The sequence below is a fragment of the Vigna radiata genome, chromosome 5, assembly GCF_000741045.1.
Source record: "Vigna radiata var. radiata cultivar VC1973A chromosome 5, Vradiata_ver6, whole genome shotgun sequence".
NCBI classification, from domain to species: Eukaryota; Viridiplantae; Streptophyta; class Magnoliopsida; order Fabales; family Fabaceae; genus Vigna; species Vigna radiata.
This window is the reverse complement of record NC_028355.1, coordinates 2,919,019-2,939,397: the sequence shown is the minus strand read 5'-3', so window position 1 is coordinate 2,939,397 and position 20,379 is coordinate 2,919,019. Positions and strand designations below refer to the sequence as shown.

The following is a 20,379-nucleotide window of genomic DNA, read 5'->3' as shown; positions in this document are numbered from 1 at the left end:
GAAATGAAAATAAAAAACTAGAGAGAATAAAAAATTAAGAAAAATAAACAAAAAATCCAAAATAATTTAAGTAATGAAATAAAATAAAAAATTTAAATAATATATTAATAAAATGACTAAAGTGTCAATGAAATGAAATTGGATTTTAAAAAAAATATTTTATTTATATTATCTACATCTGTGTATCAACTTGCAAAATAATTGCAATCAATAATAATAATGTAAAAAAATAGTTTTTATAAATATAAATTTAAGTTAAAAATATAAATTAAAGTTAAGAAGAGAGTAGAATTAAAATGAAAATTCATTATAAAATAAAATGCTAGTAAAAGTATAAATTATAACATGAAAATAAGTTTTTTTCAAAATAGTAGAATTTGAATTAATTAATTTTATACTAAATGAATTGTGTTATAATTATATTACTTTAAATAGATGTTATAACAGTTAAATATATAAAACCAATTTGACATAAATAGAAAATAATTTGTGGACTTTATAAATTAAAATATGAAGGGAAATAAATGTAATAGTGTGTACAAAAATTGATATTACATTATAAATTTGTGCAAACTTATCAAAATCATCTTACTATTGAAATTATGGTCTAATAATCCAACATTATTGTCACCACTTAGGAAGTCTTTCACAATCAGAATGATATTCACATGCTTATTAATTCTATCATATATAGAAACCATTGAGATTAAATGTACTTTAAAGTAAAAGTCAGCCATTAATATCTATATTCCAATCCAGTAGTTTTTATTTCTTATGTTTGATATTACTTATAGTAAACCAATCTCTATGTTTTATTTTAATCTAATTCATTCACATCACTGCACATATGACTAGTTTTTGTCACTCTCTAAAGTTTGAGTGAAATGTATTGATATAAAATGCAAAATAAAATTATCCAACCCTACAGTGACAAAATACAAATTCAAATGCAAAATGTTTTTTCATAATTGTAAGAAAGAGAATATTTTTTCTTGTAAGTTGAAAATAGTAAAAAAATTTAAACCCTATTGGATTTTTTATAGGTCTCCTATGACCTCTCCTTTAGGATTGGGGTTTTCTCATGTTTTTATTTGCGCGAGAGAGATGAACTCGTAATGAGTTTTTGTTTCTGTGTTTTGTGATGTCTTTGGGTTTGCAGGTTGATGAATTTGTGAAGAAGGAGACTTCTTGAGATGAAGGATGCGTTGGTTCTTGCAATTACTCGAGGAAGGAGAAACGAAGGCGCTGGAGCTCTCACAACGTGATCTCGTGGGACGCAAGGAGTTCGCGATTCTGGGTTTTGTGCGACTACTGTTTGCGATTCAAATGCAATTGGGGAGCTCGAATACGATTTACGATTCTACGTTGATGGAGATGAAGTAGTGTCGTAATGGCACTCGTGACTAAGGTTCTAGGGTTTTGCAATTTCTGGTCTTTATTGTGTATAGGTTTCATGGCGCAAAGAAGGATGAAAGAGAAGGTTGCCATGATTGTGCGTTTTGAGCTTGAACGGTGCTGACAGCGGCGAGTTCACGCTACGAAGGATGGCGTGGTGGCGGTTTGGTTGCACCTTCCATGGTAGTTGTGGTTGTTGGTGGCATTGTTGTGCTGGGTGAGAAACAACCATCAACAAATCATGAAATATATATTTCACATAGTCTGCTCTCTGAATATGTCATGTAATTTAAGATAATGGTCATGTATTAAAAATTTTCCATGTCAAGCTTCCACCTCATGAGAAACTTAAAGTTGTTAATCCAATTTAACGGTAAAGAGTCACCTGTTTCATTTTTTCATTTTTAGAAACTCGATTGAAAAAAAAATTAAGAGATTTATTGAGAAGATCCAACAGAAATAGAAACTGTCAAAATGGTCTAACCTAAAAAAGAAGGTAATAAGTAGAGTGAGATGATATTTTATAGTTTTTTGTATATTTTTCTTTAGTGAAATATTTTGTTAATTTTATTTTCATTATGTTTTTATTAATAAATATTGTTACAATCATCTTACTCTTTTATTTACATATATATATATATATATATATATAATTTTTATAAGGATAATTTATAAAAGATTGATTCACATAGCATAAATTGTGGATCTAATTGTCATTATTTGTTAAGGTGATTTTTTGTATAATCTATTTTGATAGAAAAAAGAAAAAAAATTCTATAGAAAATCTTGTGGAATTGATTAGAGCAAAAAACACAAATATGATTAAGTTTATATTTCTTCTTCATCAAATTCTTTGATGAAATTATCTTTAAGATCTTCATCACCTTCTTCAAATGAAAATTTTGCATCAAAGTTGTCATAAAAAACTAAATTATAAGATCAAATACATAAAAAACTAAATTATATGATCAAGTACATAAAAAGAACTAAATTATAAGGTCAGATACATATAAAATTTGATAATTTAAACTTGTTCTAGTTAAGTCAGAATTTTCATCATTACTTTCAACTTAACCTTGTTCAATCTTAACATTATTTATTTCTTTAGATATTCCTTCATGGTCTAACTTAACATAATCAAGTGGGAGATGAACATTTTTTTTAATTTGTATATTTTTCAAGTTATACATCATGTAAACTAAATCAGTTTTTTCGCTTCAAATAATTTTTTTTATGAACCTATAATTAAATATGACATATTAGTAAATATATAAACCAAATAAAGAAAATTAAAAACCTTAAATAACTTGATTAATTTGTTATTTTAAACTCCAATTATACTTATACCCACAAGACCTACCTATAAGTTAAACTCAAAAATTGAATAGCAAACATCTTTACTTTAAAGAATTTTATCCCTAAACATTATCTAAGAAGCTTATCTTTTCTATAATCCTTTGCACTTTTCATAGAAAAAAAGTATTTTGGCATTGTGAAAGCCATTAAGTCTTGATTCTTTTTTTCCTTTTTACAACATCATTAACCAATTTTTTCATACATGTGTACAATCCCTTTCACCTTAAGATCACCATTTGTAAGAATTGATTCATAATTCAAATCGAAACTAAGGTAAGACAGTTGCATGCAAAAAGCCTGTAAATTCTTAACCTCTTTTTACAACTTTCATCATTAATACTTTGATTCTTCAAGGATAGGCATTTCTTGTACTAGCATGATGATGTTTGAATATATAAATTCTTCCATTGAATATTTTCAGAATCAAATTTCTGGAACCGAATTTCTAGAATCATATTTTCGGAATACATGAACTATATTTCATTGATCTCCTCCTCTAAATACATTCAACATTACATTACTGATGCTGCAACTGCAAAGACTACACTTTGTATGTTGCATTGCATTGCATTGCCATTGGGTCTCAGTAAAGGCCATCTTCAGTCGTCTTCTATTTTCAAGCTAGATTTGCATTGCTTGCTCTCTTCAAAGAGTTAGTATAGTTACGTACACATGGTTTTGCTGGTTAGCAGAGAAACATGTCAACACCACTTTACAAGTTGATTGTATTCTCTTGTCAAACTTCAAAGGCCTTAGGCAGGGAAGAGCAATGCCTCTAGCAGATTTCAGAACTGCACATGAACAAAGTGAAGGAGAGAAGAGAAATATGCACATAGCAAGTTCAAAAATTGCAATTTGGCTCAATTGAACCCTGGTCATAACTTGAACATAGTTCCATGTTCACTGACACTACCGCCAGAAAGCTTTCTAATTATCTGCCATAACCGTTTGCTTCTTCCAGTACTAAGAGGACCTGAATAAGAATGCCTTCTAAATGATCCTGACACTCGTTTTCCATATCTTGCGGATGATGAGCTGAATAACTCTGATGCCAACAGCCCATTTTCAATATCAACTCCAGAATCATAATTGGTGGCTGAGGATTGCCCTTGAAAATTATCTGACACTTGTCTAGAATGACTGAAATCAACTGAGGTAGAACTTGAGCCTGTTTCTCTTGCCTCATCACATTCATTGCACACTAGTTTTAAAGCCTGAACTACCTCACCCATAAAAGGACGGTCTGAAACCTCTGGTTGTACACACATAGAAGCAATGGCTGCAACTTTAGCCACACTATCAGAAGGCACGTCAGGTCCCAGAGATGGATCTGTTATTGCTTCCACTCCTTCTTCGCTCGAGAGCAATGGACGAGCCCATGCAACGAGATTCTCTTGACCGGGCGGTCGTGACATGTCTACTGGTTTTCTTCCTGTCAAGAGCTCAAGGAGGACAACACCGTAGCTGTAAACATCACTTTTCACAAGAAGGTGGCCGGTCATTGCATACTCCGGAGCCACATAACTGAAATTGTTTTTCAAATATTAAAGAAAATTTAATCAGGGAATGCATAATAGTATAACAGCAAATAATTAAAATAGTTTTCAACCAATAACTAGACGTGGTTAAAAAGCAAATGGCTACAGAAGCAAATGTTCTTAGACATGGTTAAGAAATTACTTCATTTGACTAAATTGATAGGGTTCTAGTTTTAAAGTATCTGATCAATAAACCCACACAAATTTCTTATGTAAGTGATAACATAAACTAAAGAGGTACTGATATGAGGAGGTAACTTGTACATGAATATATCCAAAGAAAAGCAGGTAAGAAAGAAGTCTGTTACCCAAAAGTTCCCATTACACGTGTTGATATGTGTCTGTTCTCCTCATCAGCTGCTGTTCGGGCTAATCCAAAATCAGATACTTTTGGAGTAAAATCATCTTCCAGCAAGATATTACTAGACTTGAAGTCCCTATGTATGACATGAGGACTTGAATCTTCATGCAGATAAGCCAGTCCACGAGCAGCGCCAAGTGCTATCTTTATCCGAGCACTCCAATCAAGGGGGCTGCTTTCCTTGTCCATCCCTACCAAAGAACAAGATCAAATGTAAGAAAAATCATTAACTTAATTATTGGAATGGTATTTGAGCCTAAGTTAGTTAGGTACCATGTAAATGGGATTCCACACTGCCATTTGGAATGAGTTCATAAACCAAGCACCGGAAGCTGACCTCTGCGCAAATACCAATCAATTTAACCAAGTTTCTATGGTGAAGCCGGCTAAGCATCTCTACTTCAGACAGGAATTCACGGTCACCATGATGATCCTCTCTTTTCAGAACCTTGACTGCCACTTTTGTCCCATCTTCAAGTACACCACTATAAACACGCCCAAATCCACCTTCTCCAAGTACTCTGGAGTCATGGAAATTATCTGTGGCTTTCTCAATGTCATTCATGCTGAAAGTCTTAGCAGATCCTGCATAAGCAGCAATGCTAGACCGGAATGATGTTGAAGCTGAAGCAAGCCTGCCTGCAACTGCTGATCCAGCAGCACCTGTGAAATTCGTAAGTTTGTTTATTAATAGAAAAAAAAAAGGATAAAACAATCAATCTGACACAATATTAGTTGGTTAGGAGACATTAGAAATTAAGGTCAATTATTTAATTTCATTATACCTTGAGAAAATGATCTTAGTTGTTAAAATTATTGCAACTGGTCTTCTCTCTTTCTGCTTAGAGTTTCCTACTATTGTTTTCTTAATGCTATTAGATGAGGCAAATACGAAGTATATGGTCCATAGTTCGTAATTTCAGGATTTCTCTCTCTCTCTCTTTTTTTTTTTTTTTTTTTTTTTTTTTATAAAAGATCAACCAAGACAACGTTTATAACATGAAAAATGCACTACTTGACCAGATTTCAAGACACTACTATTGTATTACCTGGAGCTTTGGTAAGTGGAGGAGACAGAACATGTGGGGTTGATGCCAGTTTACTTGAATGATCTCTGAACTTGAACAAGGCCCAAGCAGCAGCAAAGCATAAAACAACTACTAGAAAAACTGAGAGAGAAATAACAGCAATCATGCCCTTGCTAATTCCACCTTTATGCTGCCTCTTTGATATGTCAACCCCAAGGGGCTTTATGGTCCTACTGTTATTGCCACTGCCAGAATATGGACCGCCATCAACAATTGTAATGCTTGAAGGAGGTAAAGGAGGAGATGGAGGCAAACCTATATTGAAAGAACCACATAAATTTCTAACAAGAAAAGTCAGGAAGAGGATACAAGACATTCAAAATTTATATATACCTGGATAGCTCACATATAATACGTCATAATCACCAAAGTAAGAAGTCTTTATAGCAACCTGTTTATGCCAAAATCTCTCAGAAGTAAAAAAGGCTGTAGTGTTATCAAAATTTTCCCCAAGTGGTACCAAATCAATGAATACAATAGTTTTATCAGGTTGCAGGTTTGCTGCATCAGCTCCCATAATGCGAACTTGACTTTGCTTCATGAAAACTCCAATGGCAATTTCAGAAGCAAACTCCGAAACCAAAGGGAAGAAAGTATACAAAGAAACACTAAGGCGAAGACCGACTTTCATGGGCCACACACATTTGCAAGGTGCACCAGGTGGAGTACTTGTATAAGGATCAGAGCAAACCAGTGATATACAATCTAAAAAAAATGAAGAAGAGACATTTATTTTTCAGTTTGATGAAGACAGTAGGCCAAAAAGAACGTACACTAGCAGAAATAACTCTTTTACCAGAGAGGAAACAAATAAAGCTTTAACAATTAACTAACCTTCATTGGGAGGTGGCGGTGGTAGTGCTTGATTCCGAGGCTTCTTAGGGCTCTTGGAAGAAGGCCGAAAAGGAGATACCTCGGGAGGATGAATTGGAACTTGCAATAATAAACACAATGAATGGATGCAAAAGGGTAAGTAGATGGTACTGAAAAGACCAGATTTCTAAAATATTTGCAATGAGTATACAAGTTTAGTCTTTCTTACTTTTGGTTGAATGAGGGAGTATTTTGAAGGATGGAGAAGGAGCTGGTGAAATCTGGCTTACTGGTGACTGAAACGGGGAAACTGTTGAACCTACTGTGAACAAAAGTTTCAGTGATTAAATTTCCTGTTATTTCTTTCTTTATTTATTTATCAGTCTAAAAGAAGAAATATCTTATAAGCTCACCAAAACTTTTTAGGTACCTGTGTTCAATGGTGACGCAGCATGTTGTCTTTGCCGACTTGCTGGCAACCGTGAGGGAGGAATTGGTTCATCTACATAAAATAACCAAGCAAAAAGTAATATATTCAATTGCAGTAAATTTCGGAATTTGTGTAAAACAATTAAATTGATCGGTTAATAAAACAAACCTTGGTGTTTTAAAGTGGAAGGAGAAACTGAATACGATGATGCAGGAGCAGGGCTTCTGATTGTGTTTCTTGTGTGGTGATGCTTATAGAATGTGGTTGAAGGTGAAGATGCAGGAGGGTAATCTTTGTTAGGAGATGGTTCAGGAGCATAGTGAAATTGCCTTGCTACATGTGCAGAAGGAGGAACAACGACATAAAAGAAAATAATAAAGTTAACTTAGTATGTGTGCATAAATATATTGGTTTAGTGTGTGTTTTAATAATTAAAATTACATTCCTTGTTTTCTGTATTGTTTTCCATCTTCTAAAACTTTAGGTTTGGATAGTAAATAACTGGAGATGATAAAAAAGAATGTTGTGCATAAGGTTATCTTAAATAAAGTAAAACTACATTTCCATTAGAATTCAAGCTTTATGTCAACTCTGTCTTTGTTAGACTTAAAAAATCGTTCATGTGCTCCTTTGCCCACTTTAAAGAGGGTTGTTTTTTCACATGATATTGGAGCCTCTATGACAAAGAGTTTTTGAGTTCAAAACTTTGCTATTTCCATTGAATATGAAATAAGTAGAATTTCAATTCATGGTAAAACGTTAATGTTCCACTTTTTAAGCCAAATGAACTTGTGTGAAGGAAAGTGATAGGTTCCTGGATTGGAGACCTATCTACAATGCACTCACCCACACATATACACCAGAAAAAGAGTATAATCTGTATATTTTCTATTTAGTATAACCACGACACAACTATAACAACTTACAAGAGAGCCAAATTCTCTCTCCACAGGATGGACGTGATCCTGTCTACCAATATATCAATTCCAAAACGTAAAATATCCCTCACCCCCCTCAGCTCTTATATAGGAGCTTTATTTCCCACCCAAACTAATAATACTAACAATACAGTTATAACTTATAACTGCTTAACACCTCTTCCCCTCTTTATTCCCTATCAGAAAGCGTTTAGAATAAAATCTTTCTTGGTCTTTAACCAGCAAAGGTTTTTGGAACAGTAGATTTTTGACAGAATGGTTAGGGTAAACTTGCTTTTATTCAGGCTGTTAGTACAATGAGCAATCCTCTAGTTAAGAAATGGAAACTCATAAAAAGCAGTTTAATATTACTGTATACCTTGAGTAGGGGAATGTACTATAGCGGGTAGTGGCTTTGGTGTTTTGTATGCAGGAGCAGAAACCGGTTCTCCACCTCTTTTCCAATTGAAGCTTCTAGAAGGTGTTAATGCTGGAGAGACAACAGGTGCTGCATCAAATGTTTAGTGCCAATTAAATTCCCATCAATTGAAGAAGGATTGATCCTGTAAGTTGAATAGGCAATCCTCTAGAAGAATGTGTGACTCATCAAAAGTAGTTTAATGTTACCATATACCTTGAGTATGGGAATGTACTATAGCCGGTAGTGGCTTTGGTGCTTTGTACACTGGTGCAGAAACTGGTTCTCCACCTTTTTTCCAACTAAAGCTTCTGGAAGGAGTCAATGCAGGAGAGACAATAGGTGCTGCACCAAATTTTTTGTGCTAATTAAATTAATACACAATAGAACTAACAACGCTGAAGAAATTATTGTATTCCAATGTGGTAAAAGATGCTCCATTGTAAAGATATATGCTAATAATTGTAACTAAATTTATCTCAGTGATTGCATATTCTTTTTCATGTTTAGCAACTTTGTGGTTTTAGCTCCTTGGGATTGAGGTGTGTGAAGCGAAAAAGCAAGGGAGAGTCCACCCTTGATTTGAATTAAAGTATCCCATGGTTTAACCCAATGTGGATGCACCCTTTTTCTCATCTTATAGAAGATATAAATCACAATGTTGATAATCTTTAACATTTGGAATTTAGGTTTAGGGTCTAAGTCAATCTTATAAATCTGACTTGTAAAATAAGGACTGACTAAACCTTAGAAGCACCAATTAGGCCATATTGTTTATTGATTTGGGATTTCAAATGTCTAAGAGATGATGTTCAAGGGGTCGGATTCTAGGATGCTTCACACAACCATTCTAGTCAAACCCTCCATAAGTATCCTTTCTTGAAGCAATGGTAACCAATTCTAATAAGCTGCAAGTAAAGCGAGCTAGAGGTGACCACAATTGTGGTTATTTTCCAACTATTCTATTATATATTTTGAATTCATAACTCATCAAACAACATTTTTCAATAAGTTCATGATAATTCTTTTATTTTTCTACATTGCATGTTGCAAAGATTAGGCCTGTAAAGGAAACATTACATATCAGTCACATTCTTTTGTTTTTTATCTCAATTCAATTTTCCAGATATATAATCCAATCCTCGCTTCATAACTCCTTGTCATGTGAGGTTAAAAGGAAACGAAAAAATACAAATTGTTAATAAGATTGGTTTTAAACCTTCATTATTCGAAGAGTAGAAAGACTATAGATGTGGAAACGAAAAGATTAAATCTTTAACAGAAAAGAACAACTGTAACGTATTTGGAAATAAAACAACAAAATCAACCAGGGGAGGGGGGATAATGATACAAAATCCTTTCTCAAAATTTGCACCTGGTGATTTGGATGGAGAAGCTGCTGGTATGACTGGGTGGACTAATGGTGGATCTACTGGAAATGGACTTGATGGTGTAACTGATGCTGCAGGGATACAATAAAAGAAAAATTAATGAGACAAGTAAAAGGGATAATACAGATATTTTAATTTATACCTTCTTTCATCAAAATAAGGATACTAATTTTGGTAAAATGGGTGGCCTATTTGTTGGTTATTTTCCCTTTTCTGTGTGATGATGCAATATATTTTGTGCTTTCATGAAAAAAGTTTAGAATCACAACAGTTGAATTCTACAGAGAATTATATAGAATTAAACATACGTGACATTTTTTGTGCTGGGGTGTGAGTGTGACCATTATTTGCAGTTCCATTGTGAAGATCAGGGGGGGAATTTCCAAGAGTTGGTTGACTAGCAGACGAATTTTTTGGCAAATTTGTAGGAGGTTGTGCAACTGGGGCTGTTAAAAATGGTCAGAGAAACAAATACTTTAAGTCAGTATCAACTGAAAATTGGCAATGAAAGAAAATAAAAACAATTATAAACCCTCAAATAGAATTACCGTGTGAAACTGGCTCCAATGTGTGACCTCTGGGAACAGTTGGAGGCCAACTTCCATGTTCAGTTGGCTGACTCACTGGTGGATGTTCAGGAAAACTGAATACTAAAGGGGCTGTTGGAAATGCATTAGGAAAACAGACTTTTGGCTTAATACCAATTACATGTTGTTAATAAAAAGAAGAAATTTAAGAAGAAATCAGGAGACAACTTTTTTACTTTCATCACATGCCTGGTGAAATTGGCTCGGGGACGTGACCATTATTTGCACCATCTCTATGAGGCAAACTTCCATTTTCATTTGGCTGGCTTACTGGTGAATATTTGGGCAACTGTGTAGAAGGTATTGGAACTACGGCTGTTCCAAGTATTCAATAGAAAAGCATATTTTTAGGTCAATACCAACTGGAAGTTGGATATGATGAAATAGAAAAACCATCATTCAGAATACCAACTACATGACAAGACTTTTTATCACACACCTGGAAAAGCTGGCTCAGGCTTGTGACTCTTGTTCCTCTCATCAGTCTTAGGAGGCGAACTTCCACGTTCAGTTGGTTGGCTGACTGGTGAAGTTTTTGTCAAATTCCCTGAAGGTACTGCAATGGGAGCTGTTCAAGAAGTGATAAAAGAGTTGAATTTGGGTTATTCTTAATGGGAAGGTTCCCCCAGAAAACAAATTTCTCAGTCATGTACCTGGAGCAATTGGTGTGAAAACAGGAGGACTAAAAGCAGGTGTTTTGCTTTGAGGTGGACTTAGTTGTATGGATGGCGAAACGTTCCCTTCTGCAGTTGATGGTCCAAGAGCACCATTATACGGTGGTGATGTTGATGTTATGGTGCTTGCACCAGGACTAGGAGATATGGATGGTTCAGAATCTCTTGTCTTCTCGGGAGTTGGAGCTGATTTAGGAGGTGGTAAAAAAAATGGCCCTGGATGGTGAAAACCCAAGTTTTTGGTCAGATAATCGCAATATAATCAATCTGGTGGACTAAAGGAGTGAGATTACCATTTGGTACTTCTTGAAGGCTTGGTGCAATGGTTCTCCATGGTTCTTTTGGGTGTATAAAACCAGGTGCTTCACTTGGGGAAGGATTCACATGTATGGTTTTTGGAGATGGGGATATAACAAACCCTGGAAGAAGGAACAGAAGTGTTAGATACCAGAATAAGCTAATAGGGAGAGTTCAAAAGGCTTAAAATTCAAACTAATTTTGTATGATATTATTAGATTTGATTTTAGATTAGATTAGATATACCATTAGGATCTGAAGGTGATCTTGGTGGACTGCTTCCCCATGGCAGTCCAAGAAGGATAGGAGCAGGTGCTTCTCTACTAGGATGAATGACTGGAAGGAATGCTGGAGATGGGGATATAATAGACCCTAGAAGAACATATTATCAATTGGAAGCCAAAAGTTCCATGGGAGAAAAGAAAAAAATATCAACTTTCTTTTCTATCAGCAGGATTAAAATTATCAAATCTGATGACTTATGCTCATTAGTCAGGGTTTAGGGTTTGGCCTCACATCAGTTATATCTTGATGAAAAATTTAACATTTGGAAGCTAGGTATTTCTCTTCTGTCTTGTTTTTCAGGCTAGTTTGTACTGTGTGTGTATTAGGAAAACTAATTTTGAAATAAAAATGAAGGATTGTGGTTCAATTGAGAGAAGGAAGAGTTCCGAAATCAAATTTCTGCCCCTACAAATTTAAATGTTGAAGGCCATTAGATTCTTAAGGAACAACACTAGCTTCTCATAATGAGCATTTAAATGGAATTAAGAAATCAATGCACAGGCTAAAAGTACCTTCACTAGATGAACCTCAACGGTTTTAAAATGATCATGGTGAGGGTAAGAAATCAATCAATATGCCAAAAGTAGCTTCGCTACAAGAAACCCTCTGGCTTTAAATATTCTGTAAATTACAAGCTACGATTTTCTTAAGCCAGTAAATCCTATATGCATCTATTTTTATGCATAGCAAATGATAACTCCTTTTTTGAAGCAATGATCACAGACAGAAAGAATCATTAAGTATCTATCAGCTGAATCTGTACTAAGCAGCCAATGTATTTTTATTCTAATAACACAGGCTCACAGCAAAACGAAGGGTGTAACCGAGGGTTATAAAACTATTAGAAACTTGCCTTTTGTTTAATATATTCAAACCAAAATAAGACTTTGTAGGCAATGCAAGAGTACAACAGAAATAGGACATCAAATGCCTCCTTTGCTTATCCTAGTTCTGAGTATAAAGGTTTAATTAGATACTCTTATAACAATTTTAAAAACATACACTTCTAACCAAAGCATAAGTGCGTCATAATCTATAACAAACTCAGGCTAAAATTTCTGAAGAAGACAGTAACTTCAACAAAGCGTTCTGATAACAAAGAACGTACCTTGAGATCCTTGGAATGCCACAACAAAGCCAATGACGCAGAGCTTCAACAGCTGCAGAATCAGAGCCAAGATCACCCCCATCTCCAAATATAACTTCTTCAGAAGTGAGTGAACAGAGCAACAGGACAATAAATAGAAGAAAAATAAAACTACAGCTCTGGAAGCTTATTACTTGAAGCAAGAACAACTAGAGGTTAAATTGAAGAAGACCCACATATAGTGACACCAAAGCAATGAGAAGGAAGGTTATGGAAGAAGCCAGAAGAGTCTTTGGTGAAAAGGGCAAGTGGCAGAAGAAGTGCGTCTTGAGAACAGGTTGAGCTCATGAATTGTGAGAAACAGAACTGAGAGTCTTCCATGGCAGAGGTAGAAGAGATTAGAAACTAGAAGGTTAAAACTTTATCCACTGGAGTTGGTAACTAGATCAAGTATAAAATTGATGCAAAGCAATAAAAATAAGCACTTTGTGTATTCCACAATCCACACACACTTCAAGGAAACTCAAGAAAGGAAAAAGTAACAGCCCCTTCTCAGAGAGAGAGAGAGAGAGAGAGAGGCAGTTGGGGTGGGACAGACAGGTTCAGAAACAGAACACAAGAGTCTTATTTTTTGTATTTAATAAATTGTGTACTTAATTTTTTGTCTGCTAATTTTCAGTGGGAAAGTCAGATTTAAGCGTTGTTGTCAACAGAGGATAATTACCAAACATTACTTTGATTTCAGTTCAATGGAGGTTGCCTAGTTGCTTTTCCTCTTCCCTTTGGGCAGCTCTTGGTGGCCATCTTCAGAAAGTGATTTATTGAGTAATAAGGTGTGCCATGTGGCAAAATCTTAATCCGATCCCTCTTCAATCTCCCCCACATGATCTCATATTAATTAATGCTTAATTGACTTCTGCCACACCCAATAAATGGTCACCAATTAAGTTATAATGCTATGATCAATTTTAAATTGCTTCTTGTTTAGGGAAAAAGTACAGGATCCAGTGTCCAACACATGCTTCTGCATCAGAGTTTTAAGGCCAGAATTTCAATCACATGGTTTTGCTGTAAGAAGGGACTAATTCATCTCTCTACACATCATTTTTTTATCCATTGATACGAATTTATCTAGGTTGATTATGAACTTTCTATTTAGCAGTATGAGTTTTCTTTTTGTCATTTCTAATGGCAGTTCATGCTGCACCATTCTCTGACTTTTTCAACTTGGATTATTGCCTAACTATTTGTCCCTATGCTTTTGTCCAGCACCCCAGTTGAAATTAAGGGCTTTGATCTGGTAAAGAGTACAGTTTTAAATCAAATCCTTATTATTACTAATGTTCTTGTAACGTTAAGTAACTTCTTTGGTGATGTATTGTAACTTTTTTAAAAACAGAAAACATCAACCCTTCATAAAAAAATTCAAGTTTTATACCCTTTTTTGCCACTGTTACAAAGGTGATATGTTCTGTTTCCATTTCTAAACGTTTTTCTTTTCTAATGATAAAGAAAGCTTATGTTCTGATAAGGGAATCAGAGCGATAAATTGTTGTCCCCAAACTACGCATTCTTGACAGATGCATGTGAAAAATAACCGAAAGAGAAAACAAGTTGAACAAAATTTAGACTGAAATAAAGACAAAAGCATCGCTATTTGTAATTGATGAACATGAAACAAAGTGTTTTTGTTTTTGAGAAAGAGAGGCATTTCTTTTTGACCAATAACAATTCAATTTTATTGTTTCTTAAATAAAATATTAAGATTGAAGTGGTGTGATTTAAAAACTTAACTCATAATGATTTTTTTAATTAAAAATTCATGTTCCTTTTAATATCTCATTTTAATAGGATAATACTGCTTAAATAAAAAAATTTATTATAAATATTTAAAAATCTAATCATTCACAGTATATTTCATGTTAGTATCTATAATCCTTCTATAACATAAACAATCGATTCATTACCTTTCAGATAAAACTTCAAATTTAATTCATTATCTGTTCACACTAATATATAACAAACAAAAAATAATAGAGCGTAAGCTAACATACAAAAAGAACATTATATATTCATAAAACATGTATCGCAATATAATGCACTCTAATATCTCATTCAGATGTAAAATATAAAATCAAATACTATTCTTTAAGTCAGGACTTCTTATCACTTTCAACCCTTTAATCATTCTTCTCTATATGAATTGAATGGTTAATAAAATATTCAAATAACCTTCAACCCTAATCTCGAACATCAATGCATGTATTACACAACAACTCAAACTTTCCTATGGAAATCTTTTTTCCAAAACAAGCACACTTTACTTAATTTGTATAACCATTATCTCATATAAAATCCATTTATCGACATAAAACATAACTTAACAAATTTAAGACATTCATAACATCAATACACAAACATTTATACACATATATACATCAACAAACCATCATAATATGTTTATACTCCTAAGTAATTTCTTTGTAGGTAAATCATACCTATCGAACAAGTTTTTATGAAATTCTAACCATGATAAGAAAAGTTTTTTATACTCCTTAGTGCCATAGACCACCACCCAACGCTACTCAACTAGAGACATCTTTGGAAAGTTTCCACCCAGTGCCATTTTCTTGCCCAACTAGCGTAGGGTTGGTCAAGCAAAAACACCATTGAAACTCACAGAATTTAAATCTTGGAAGTTGTGCCCAACCAAAGTCTAACCAGAGAACCATTGGATTAGTGATGCTCGACGTTATCAATATCGTTTGGTGCCATTTCAGAAAACATATTTCCTCCTTTGAGCTTCAACTAGGTAACTTGTCACCTCTTGATTAATTCTCACTTCATAAATGTTTTATTTTCATAAAATTTTGTATTCTTAACTTAAATAAATCCATATTAGTCAATTAAAGAATCCCACAAGAGTACTTTTAGCATCACATACATGTTTCTTATAATTCAAAAGCCACCATCACTAATTCATGACAAATTGCACAATTCAAATAATACATGTCACAATTGACAATAATTCATAACTCAAGCTTAAATTACACTCAAATTACAACTAATAATTAAAGCATACAACATATAAAGATTGTAAATTTAGTTTCTTTCACCGGACAACCCAAACAATTTTGCACAACAAAAAACACCTTTAATTTCACAAAATGCTTTATCTACACATAAATACATAATAAAAATAATAAAGATATATCATTATAATCACTTCTCACCTGATATAAAAAATTAGAAAAGAGACATACATATAAATATATTTTTTTTATAAAATATTTATAAAATCGTGACATTTTTATAAAATATTTGAAAAGATATTCAAAATCTCAATTAGATACATCCCTTAATTATATATAAAATTATGAAATACTCCATATAATAATATAATGATCCAAAATATAGAAGAAACACATAGGTTATTATCATGAAAAAAGATATAAAAGAAAAATAAAATCTTACTAAATGTTGACAATCTTAATTTTTAATAAAAATTGATGATGAACAAAGTTTATAAATATTTCATACTAATAACCATGACTGTCAGAACCAAATTGAACCAGCGGATTTGACCAATTTGGTTAACAATTCACAAAATCAACGAAAACCTCTCAAATTGGCTAAGAAATTTACATTTTTAACTATTTTCCTAAAATAGATAAAAATGAACCCAAAACATTAGTCATTTTTTTTTTCATATAACTTGCTATTGTTAATAAATATTACAGTCTATTATTTAATTTTCAATTTAAATAAAATTCAAATATAAAACATATATTTTATTTTTATATATACATACACACACACTAAATGTTAAAAAATTATACATATTTCTTTAAATTATTTTGTATATTTGTAATTATCAAAGAAGTAATGTTGTGAAAACGAAAGATCTTAGATTAAAGTATTAAGTCTTAAATAATCTTAAATAGGTGTGATTATGGATTTATTTAGCAGTTTAGTTTTAATTAAGAGTGTTAATTATAAGAAAGAGAAAAACAGGATGTGTTAATATGAGAGAGTGGGCAGCATGAGTGATGGTTTCCTTGGATTTTAGGGCAAAGACAATGACATGAAGAAGGTGGTGAATCTTTTCTTGTTCACATGCACCATTGCACCATAACACCTTTCATAATGGTAGGGGTCCATTCTCACACATTTTCTTTCACCAACTTCTCTCTCCAACCATTAATTTATGTAAGTGCAACTCATAGACCCCACAAAGGGATCATCACCTCTAATTTATGGACACTAAAGACAACTAATCTTTAAGACTGTTAATTTAAAATTGAGTATTTGAATCCTAATAATATTATTTCAAAATGACAACGGTTATTTTAATTTATAGACAACAGTTTTTTGAATCGAGTTATATATAGATGAGGTAAAAAGTTTACGATAATATTATGTTAATAAATTTTTTAATAAAATATTTTGAGTCAATTATTTTCTTTAGATTAATTTTAGTGTCGTTTTGTTTTGAAATTATATCACAAGGTGATGTTTCCTTTTCAATTATATATAAATATACGAAATTTGAATAAAAAATCTTGCCTAAAGATATATAGGCTTAGTTCCATTTAGAAAAAGTAAGAGTAATTAAAAAAACAATTCTAAAAATAAAAGAAACGTGTCTTACAAGATTGATATTTCATTAAGTATAATTATAGTTGTAATTTCAAATACCTTTCGTTTTTTACTTATTATATATTGAAGAAGTGAAATTCACACTCCCACCACCAAACATTCTTGGCAACCACCAACGACCTTCACGTATCAAAATAGTATACACATTGATGTGAAGACCATGAAAAACAACAAACACGATGGTCCAATTATTAATAAAAACAAAATATGTGGTGCCTATTTCACAAAGTGGAACAAATAAATACATGAAAAGTTTATAAACAAAGACCATTCTCAAATTCCACGTCTTTAATCTCACTAAGCAAAGCAAATAAAATGTCACGTGGTATGTGGAAAAGGACACACGACAAAGAATATAACCACGTACACATACAACATGGTCCGCTTTGTCTTTTATACATGTATACTCTTTTTTTTTTCTTTCTTGATTTTCAAGTTCTAAATACTAATTTAGATCAAAAGAAGTAAACCTTTAAGTTTAATTCAGTGTGAAATTTTCAATACATTCATTTATATTGAAGTATATGATATTATGTTAAGAAATAGACTTTATATCTAATTCAACCTTACAATATCAATTTGTAAAATAAGATTTGTACTAATTTATATATTATAAATTGAACTTATCTATAATTGGTACGAAACTTTTAACACTCATAAAAAAAATATACATGTTTTTCTTTTTAAAGTTAAAAAAAAAGAGTTCTAAATAGAATGTGACATTATGAATGTTTGGAAATGTTTTCTTTGGAAATCTTTGTCTAATTTGTTGTTACTCACTCCACCATGTTACTCCCTTTGATCCACTCAATTTTTAATCCATTGTTAGAGTTTCATTATTTATATATATATATATATATATGCTTGTTTGCGGGGAGCTAAACCTAATCTTTTGATATAAGGTAACAAGCATGGAAGTTAGCAAAGGAAGAAGGGGACCAAACATAAAAGAGTTTGATCCAATGCTTTGAAAGCATGTGCAAGAACTTTTTAACACAGAATTCTTATATCACATGCATAGCTTTAGGATCTTCACTTTTGCTAAGGCTGAAAGAAGCACATTTGAAGAACATTCCCATGGTTGTTGAGGTGGTTCCTTCCTACAATGCTCAATTCCGAAGAAACCTCTATAAAATAATTGATATACTTTTAAAAGGAAATATAAATAAAATTATAAAAAATATAAAGTATAATGTAAATTAAATTAAATTTTAATTTTAACTTTTTTTATAAATAATAAATACATGTAAATAAAGGTAGAATGGTACCACATTCAATTTGTTTATAAAAAATATTAAATTATTTGTTATTCATTTCTTACTTATATTTGTTTGAAGTATTCATTTATTATTTGTAGTAAATTTTATCTGCACTTGCGAACATGAATATTATGTCATCCTGAGTATTGTATTTAGGTTAAAATTATGCTAAACAGTAATTATCTTTAGGCAAACAAATGTAGGAGGAGAATGTTTTCAGCCCAAATAAATGTGGAAGGTTAGTGATTTGAGCTTTAGGCCTGCCAAAGCCCATGGCTACTTCAATTTAACAGTATTTGGGAATGGTGAAATTTGTAGATAAACAAACACACATTTTCTTTTTATCTCATTGGACATTTAAAGCTAAGACCAACATATTGAGCATGTCTCCAAGTATACTTTTTTTGAAAAAAAATTAATATGATAACCATTGATATATTTCATTAGTTTAATATGATGCAAAGTATAATTATTATTTAAATACAACAATTTTAATTTTTTTTCATTTTATTTAAATTTTATTAACAATAATTAATATGTATATATATAAGTACGTCTTTTTTTAAATATCTCTCGAATATACTTATCAAAGAGAAAGTTAATATTATAACATGAATTTAACCTCTTAAAAACTAATTACTAAGAGTGAATAAGAAATAGAAAATGAAAAGTTAACTCAAAATTACTCATATATTAAAATTAAAATTTTAAAACATTGTATCACTCTCAATTCAAAAGTAAGGTAACTATATTAGTTTTATTTATTTTTATACAATTTTAAAAATTAGGTGTGGATTAAGGTTCATTGGCCTCTCCATTTCACTACACTGAAATTTTTTATAGCATTTCATTAAGGATTCTTCGAAACAAAGCTTAATTCTTTTTATTTTATTTTTCTTTTTCTAGTTCACTGTTCAGAATAATTTTATATTGAGACAAGTAATTCGAAATTTTGGATTTTGATGAGTGCTAATTCATAAATTTAATTTTATATTTATATGTAAAAAATAAATATGGCGTTATATTTAATTTAAGATCTTAAAAATAATATTTTTTTTGTAATTTTTTCTTCTTATATTATATCTCTTTGATTTCTATTCAACTTAAAACGTATAATTCTTACACATTTAAAATGTTCACATAAATTAATACATAATATCATATTATTTATAATATCTATTGTCTCTATAATAACATTTATTTCTTATAGGTATTATGCTGAATTTTCTTTTTAAAACAAAAAATATTTAAACTATCTAAAATCAACAATTTACATGATAAACCGAAGAAGAATTAGTGTATAATGTTTCAAGTTTTTAATAGATACATATCTGTACATAGTCAAAAATCAAACATTGTGATTATTAGATTTGCTTTACTTGACGATAAATGGTATCTTCAAAGAATTTATATTATGTTTTACACGTATTATATATGTTAATTATCATCTTTTCCATTTCTAAATCCATCTTTATTATTTGGAGGTGATGAGTATTTACTTATACCTGTACGCGTATCTTTTTTTACTAATCTAATACTAATTAATTAATTTTCATAAAAAATTAAAAATTTACAATAAAAAGATATAAAGAACTAAAAAAAATCAAATATTTTTTGTATTTATATTTTTATCTAGTGAATACAGGTTTTTTTTTTTTTATCAAAATAAAAACGAATTCAAATAATTTCTACGTAAGTTTATTTGCCATGTTGAAGAGTAATATCATATCATGTGGGTTGTACAAAATAAAATATTTCATTTTATTTCCACAGAAAAGAACAAAGAAGAAAATTTCGTAGCCGCCACGAATATGGATCTGTGTG

At 31.7% G+C, this 20,379-nt stretch overlaps 1 protein-coding gene across 5 annotated transcripts; it reads right to left on the bottom strand.

The window, feature by feature from the left end:
* Positions 1-3,131: 3,131 nt before the first annotated feature.
* LOC106762000 (receptor-like serine/threonine-protein kinase ALE2) lies at positions 3,132-13,328 on the bottom strand. Of its 5 annotated transcripts, none has more exons than XM_022780464.1 (20): positions 12,659-13,328; positions 11,512-11,637; positions 11,262-11,387; positions 10,948-11,184; positions 10,734-10,862; positions 10,484-10,609; positions 10,256-10,366; positions 10,016-10,153; positions 9,692-9,778; positions 8,533-8,661; positions 8,278-8,406; positions 7,150-7,314; positions 6,982-7,053; positions 6,781-6,873; positions 6,573-6,671; positions 6,072-6,443; positions 5,700-5,993; positions 4,924-5,295; positions 4,598-4,841; positions 3,132-4,275 (listed from the first exon to the last, which is right to left on the bottom strand). In XM_022780464.1, the coding sequence occupies exons 1-20, from the start codon at positions 12,738-12,740 to the stop codon at positions 3,627-3,629; spliced, it is 3,780 nt and encodes a 1,259-aa protein (XP_022636185.1). In that variant the 5' UTR covers positions 12,741-13,328; the 3' UTR covers positions 3,132-3,626. The 5 variants fall into 5 exon arrangements, with proteins under 5 accessions (XP_022636185.1, XP_014501149.1, XP_014501150.1 ...); XM_014645663.2 differs by having other exon boundaries at positions 4,924-5,313; positions 6,781-6,870; positions 12,659-13,327; XM_014645664.2 differs by having other exon boundaries at positions 4,924-5,313; positions 10,734-10,850; positions 12,659-13,327.
* Positions 13,329-20,379: the final 7,051 nt, after the last annotated feature.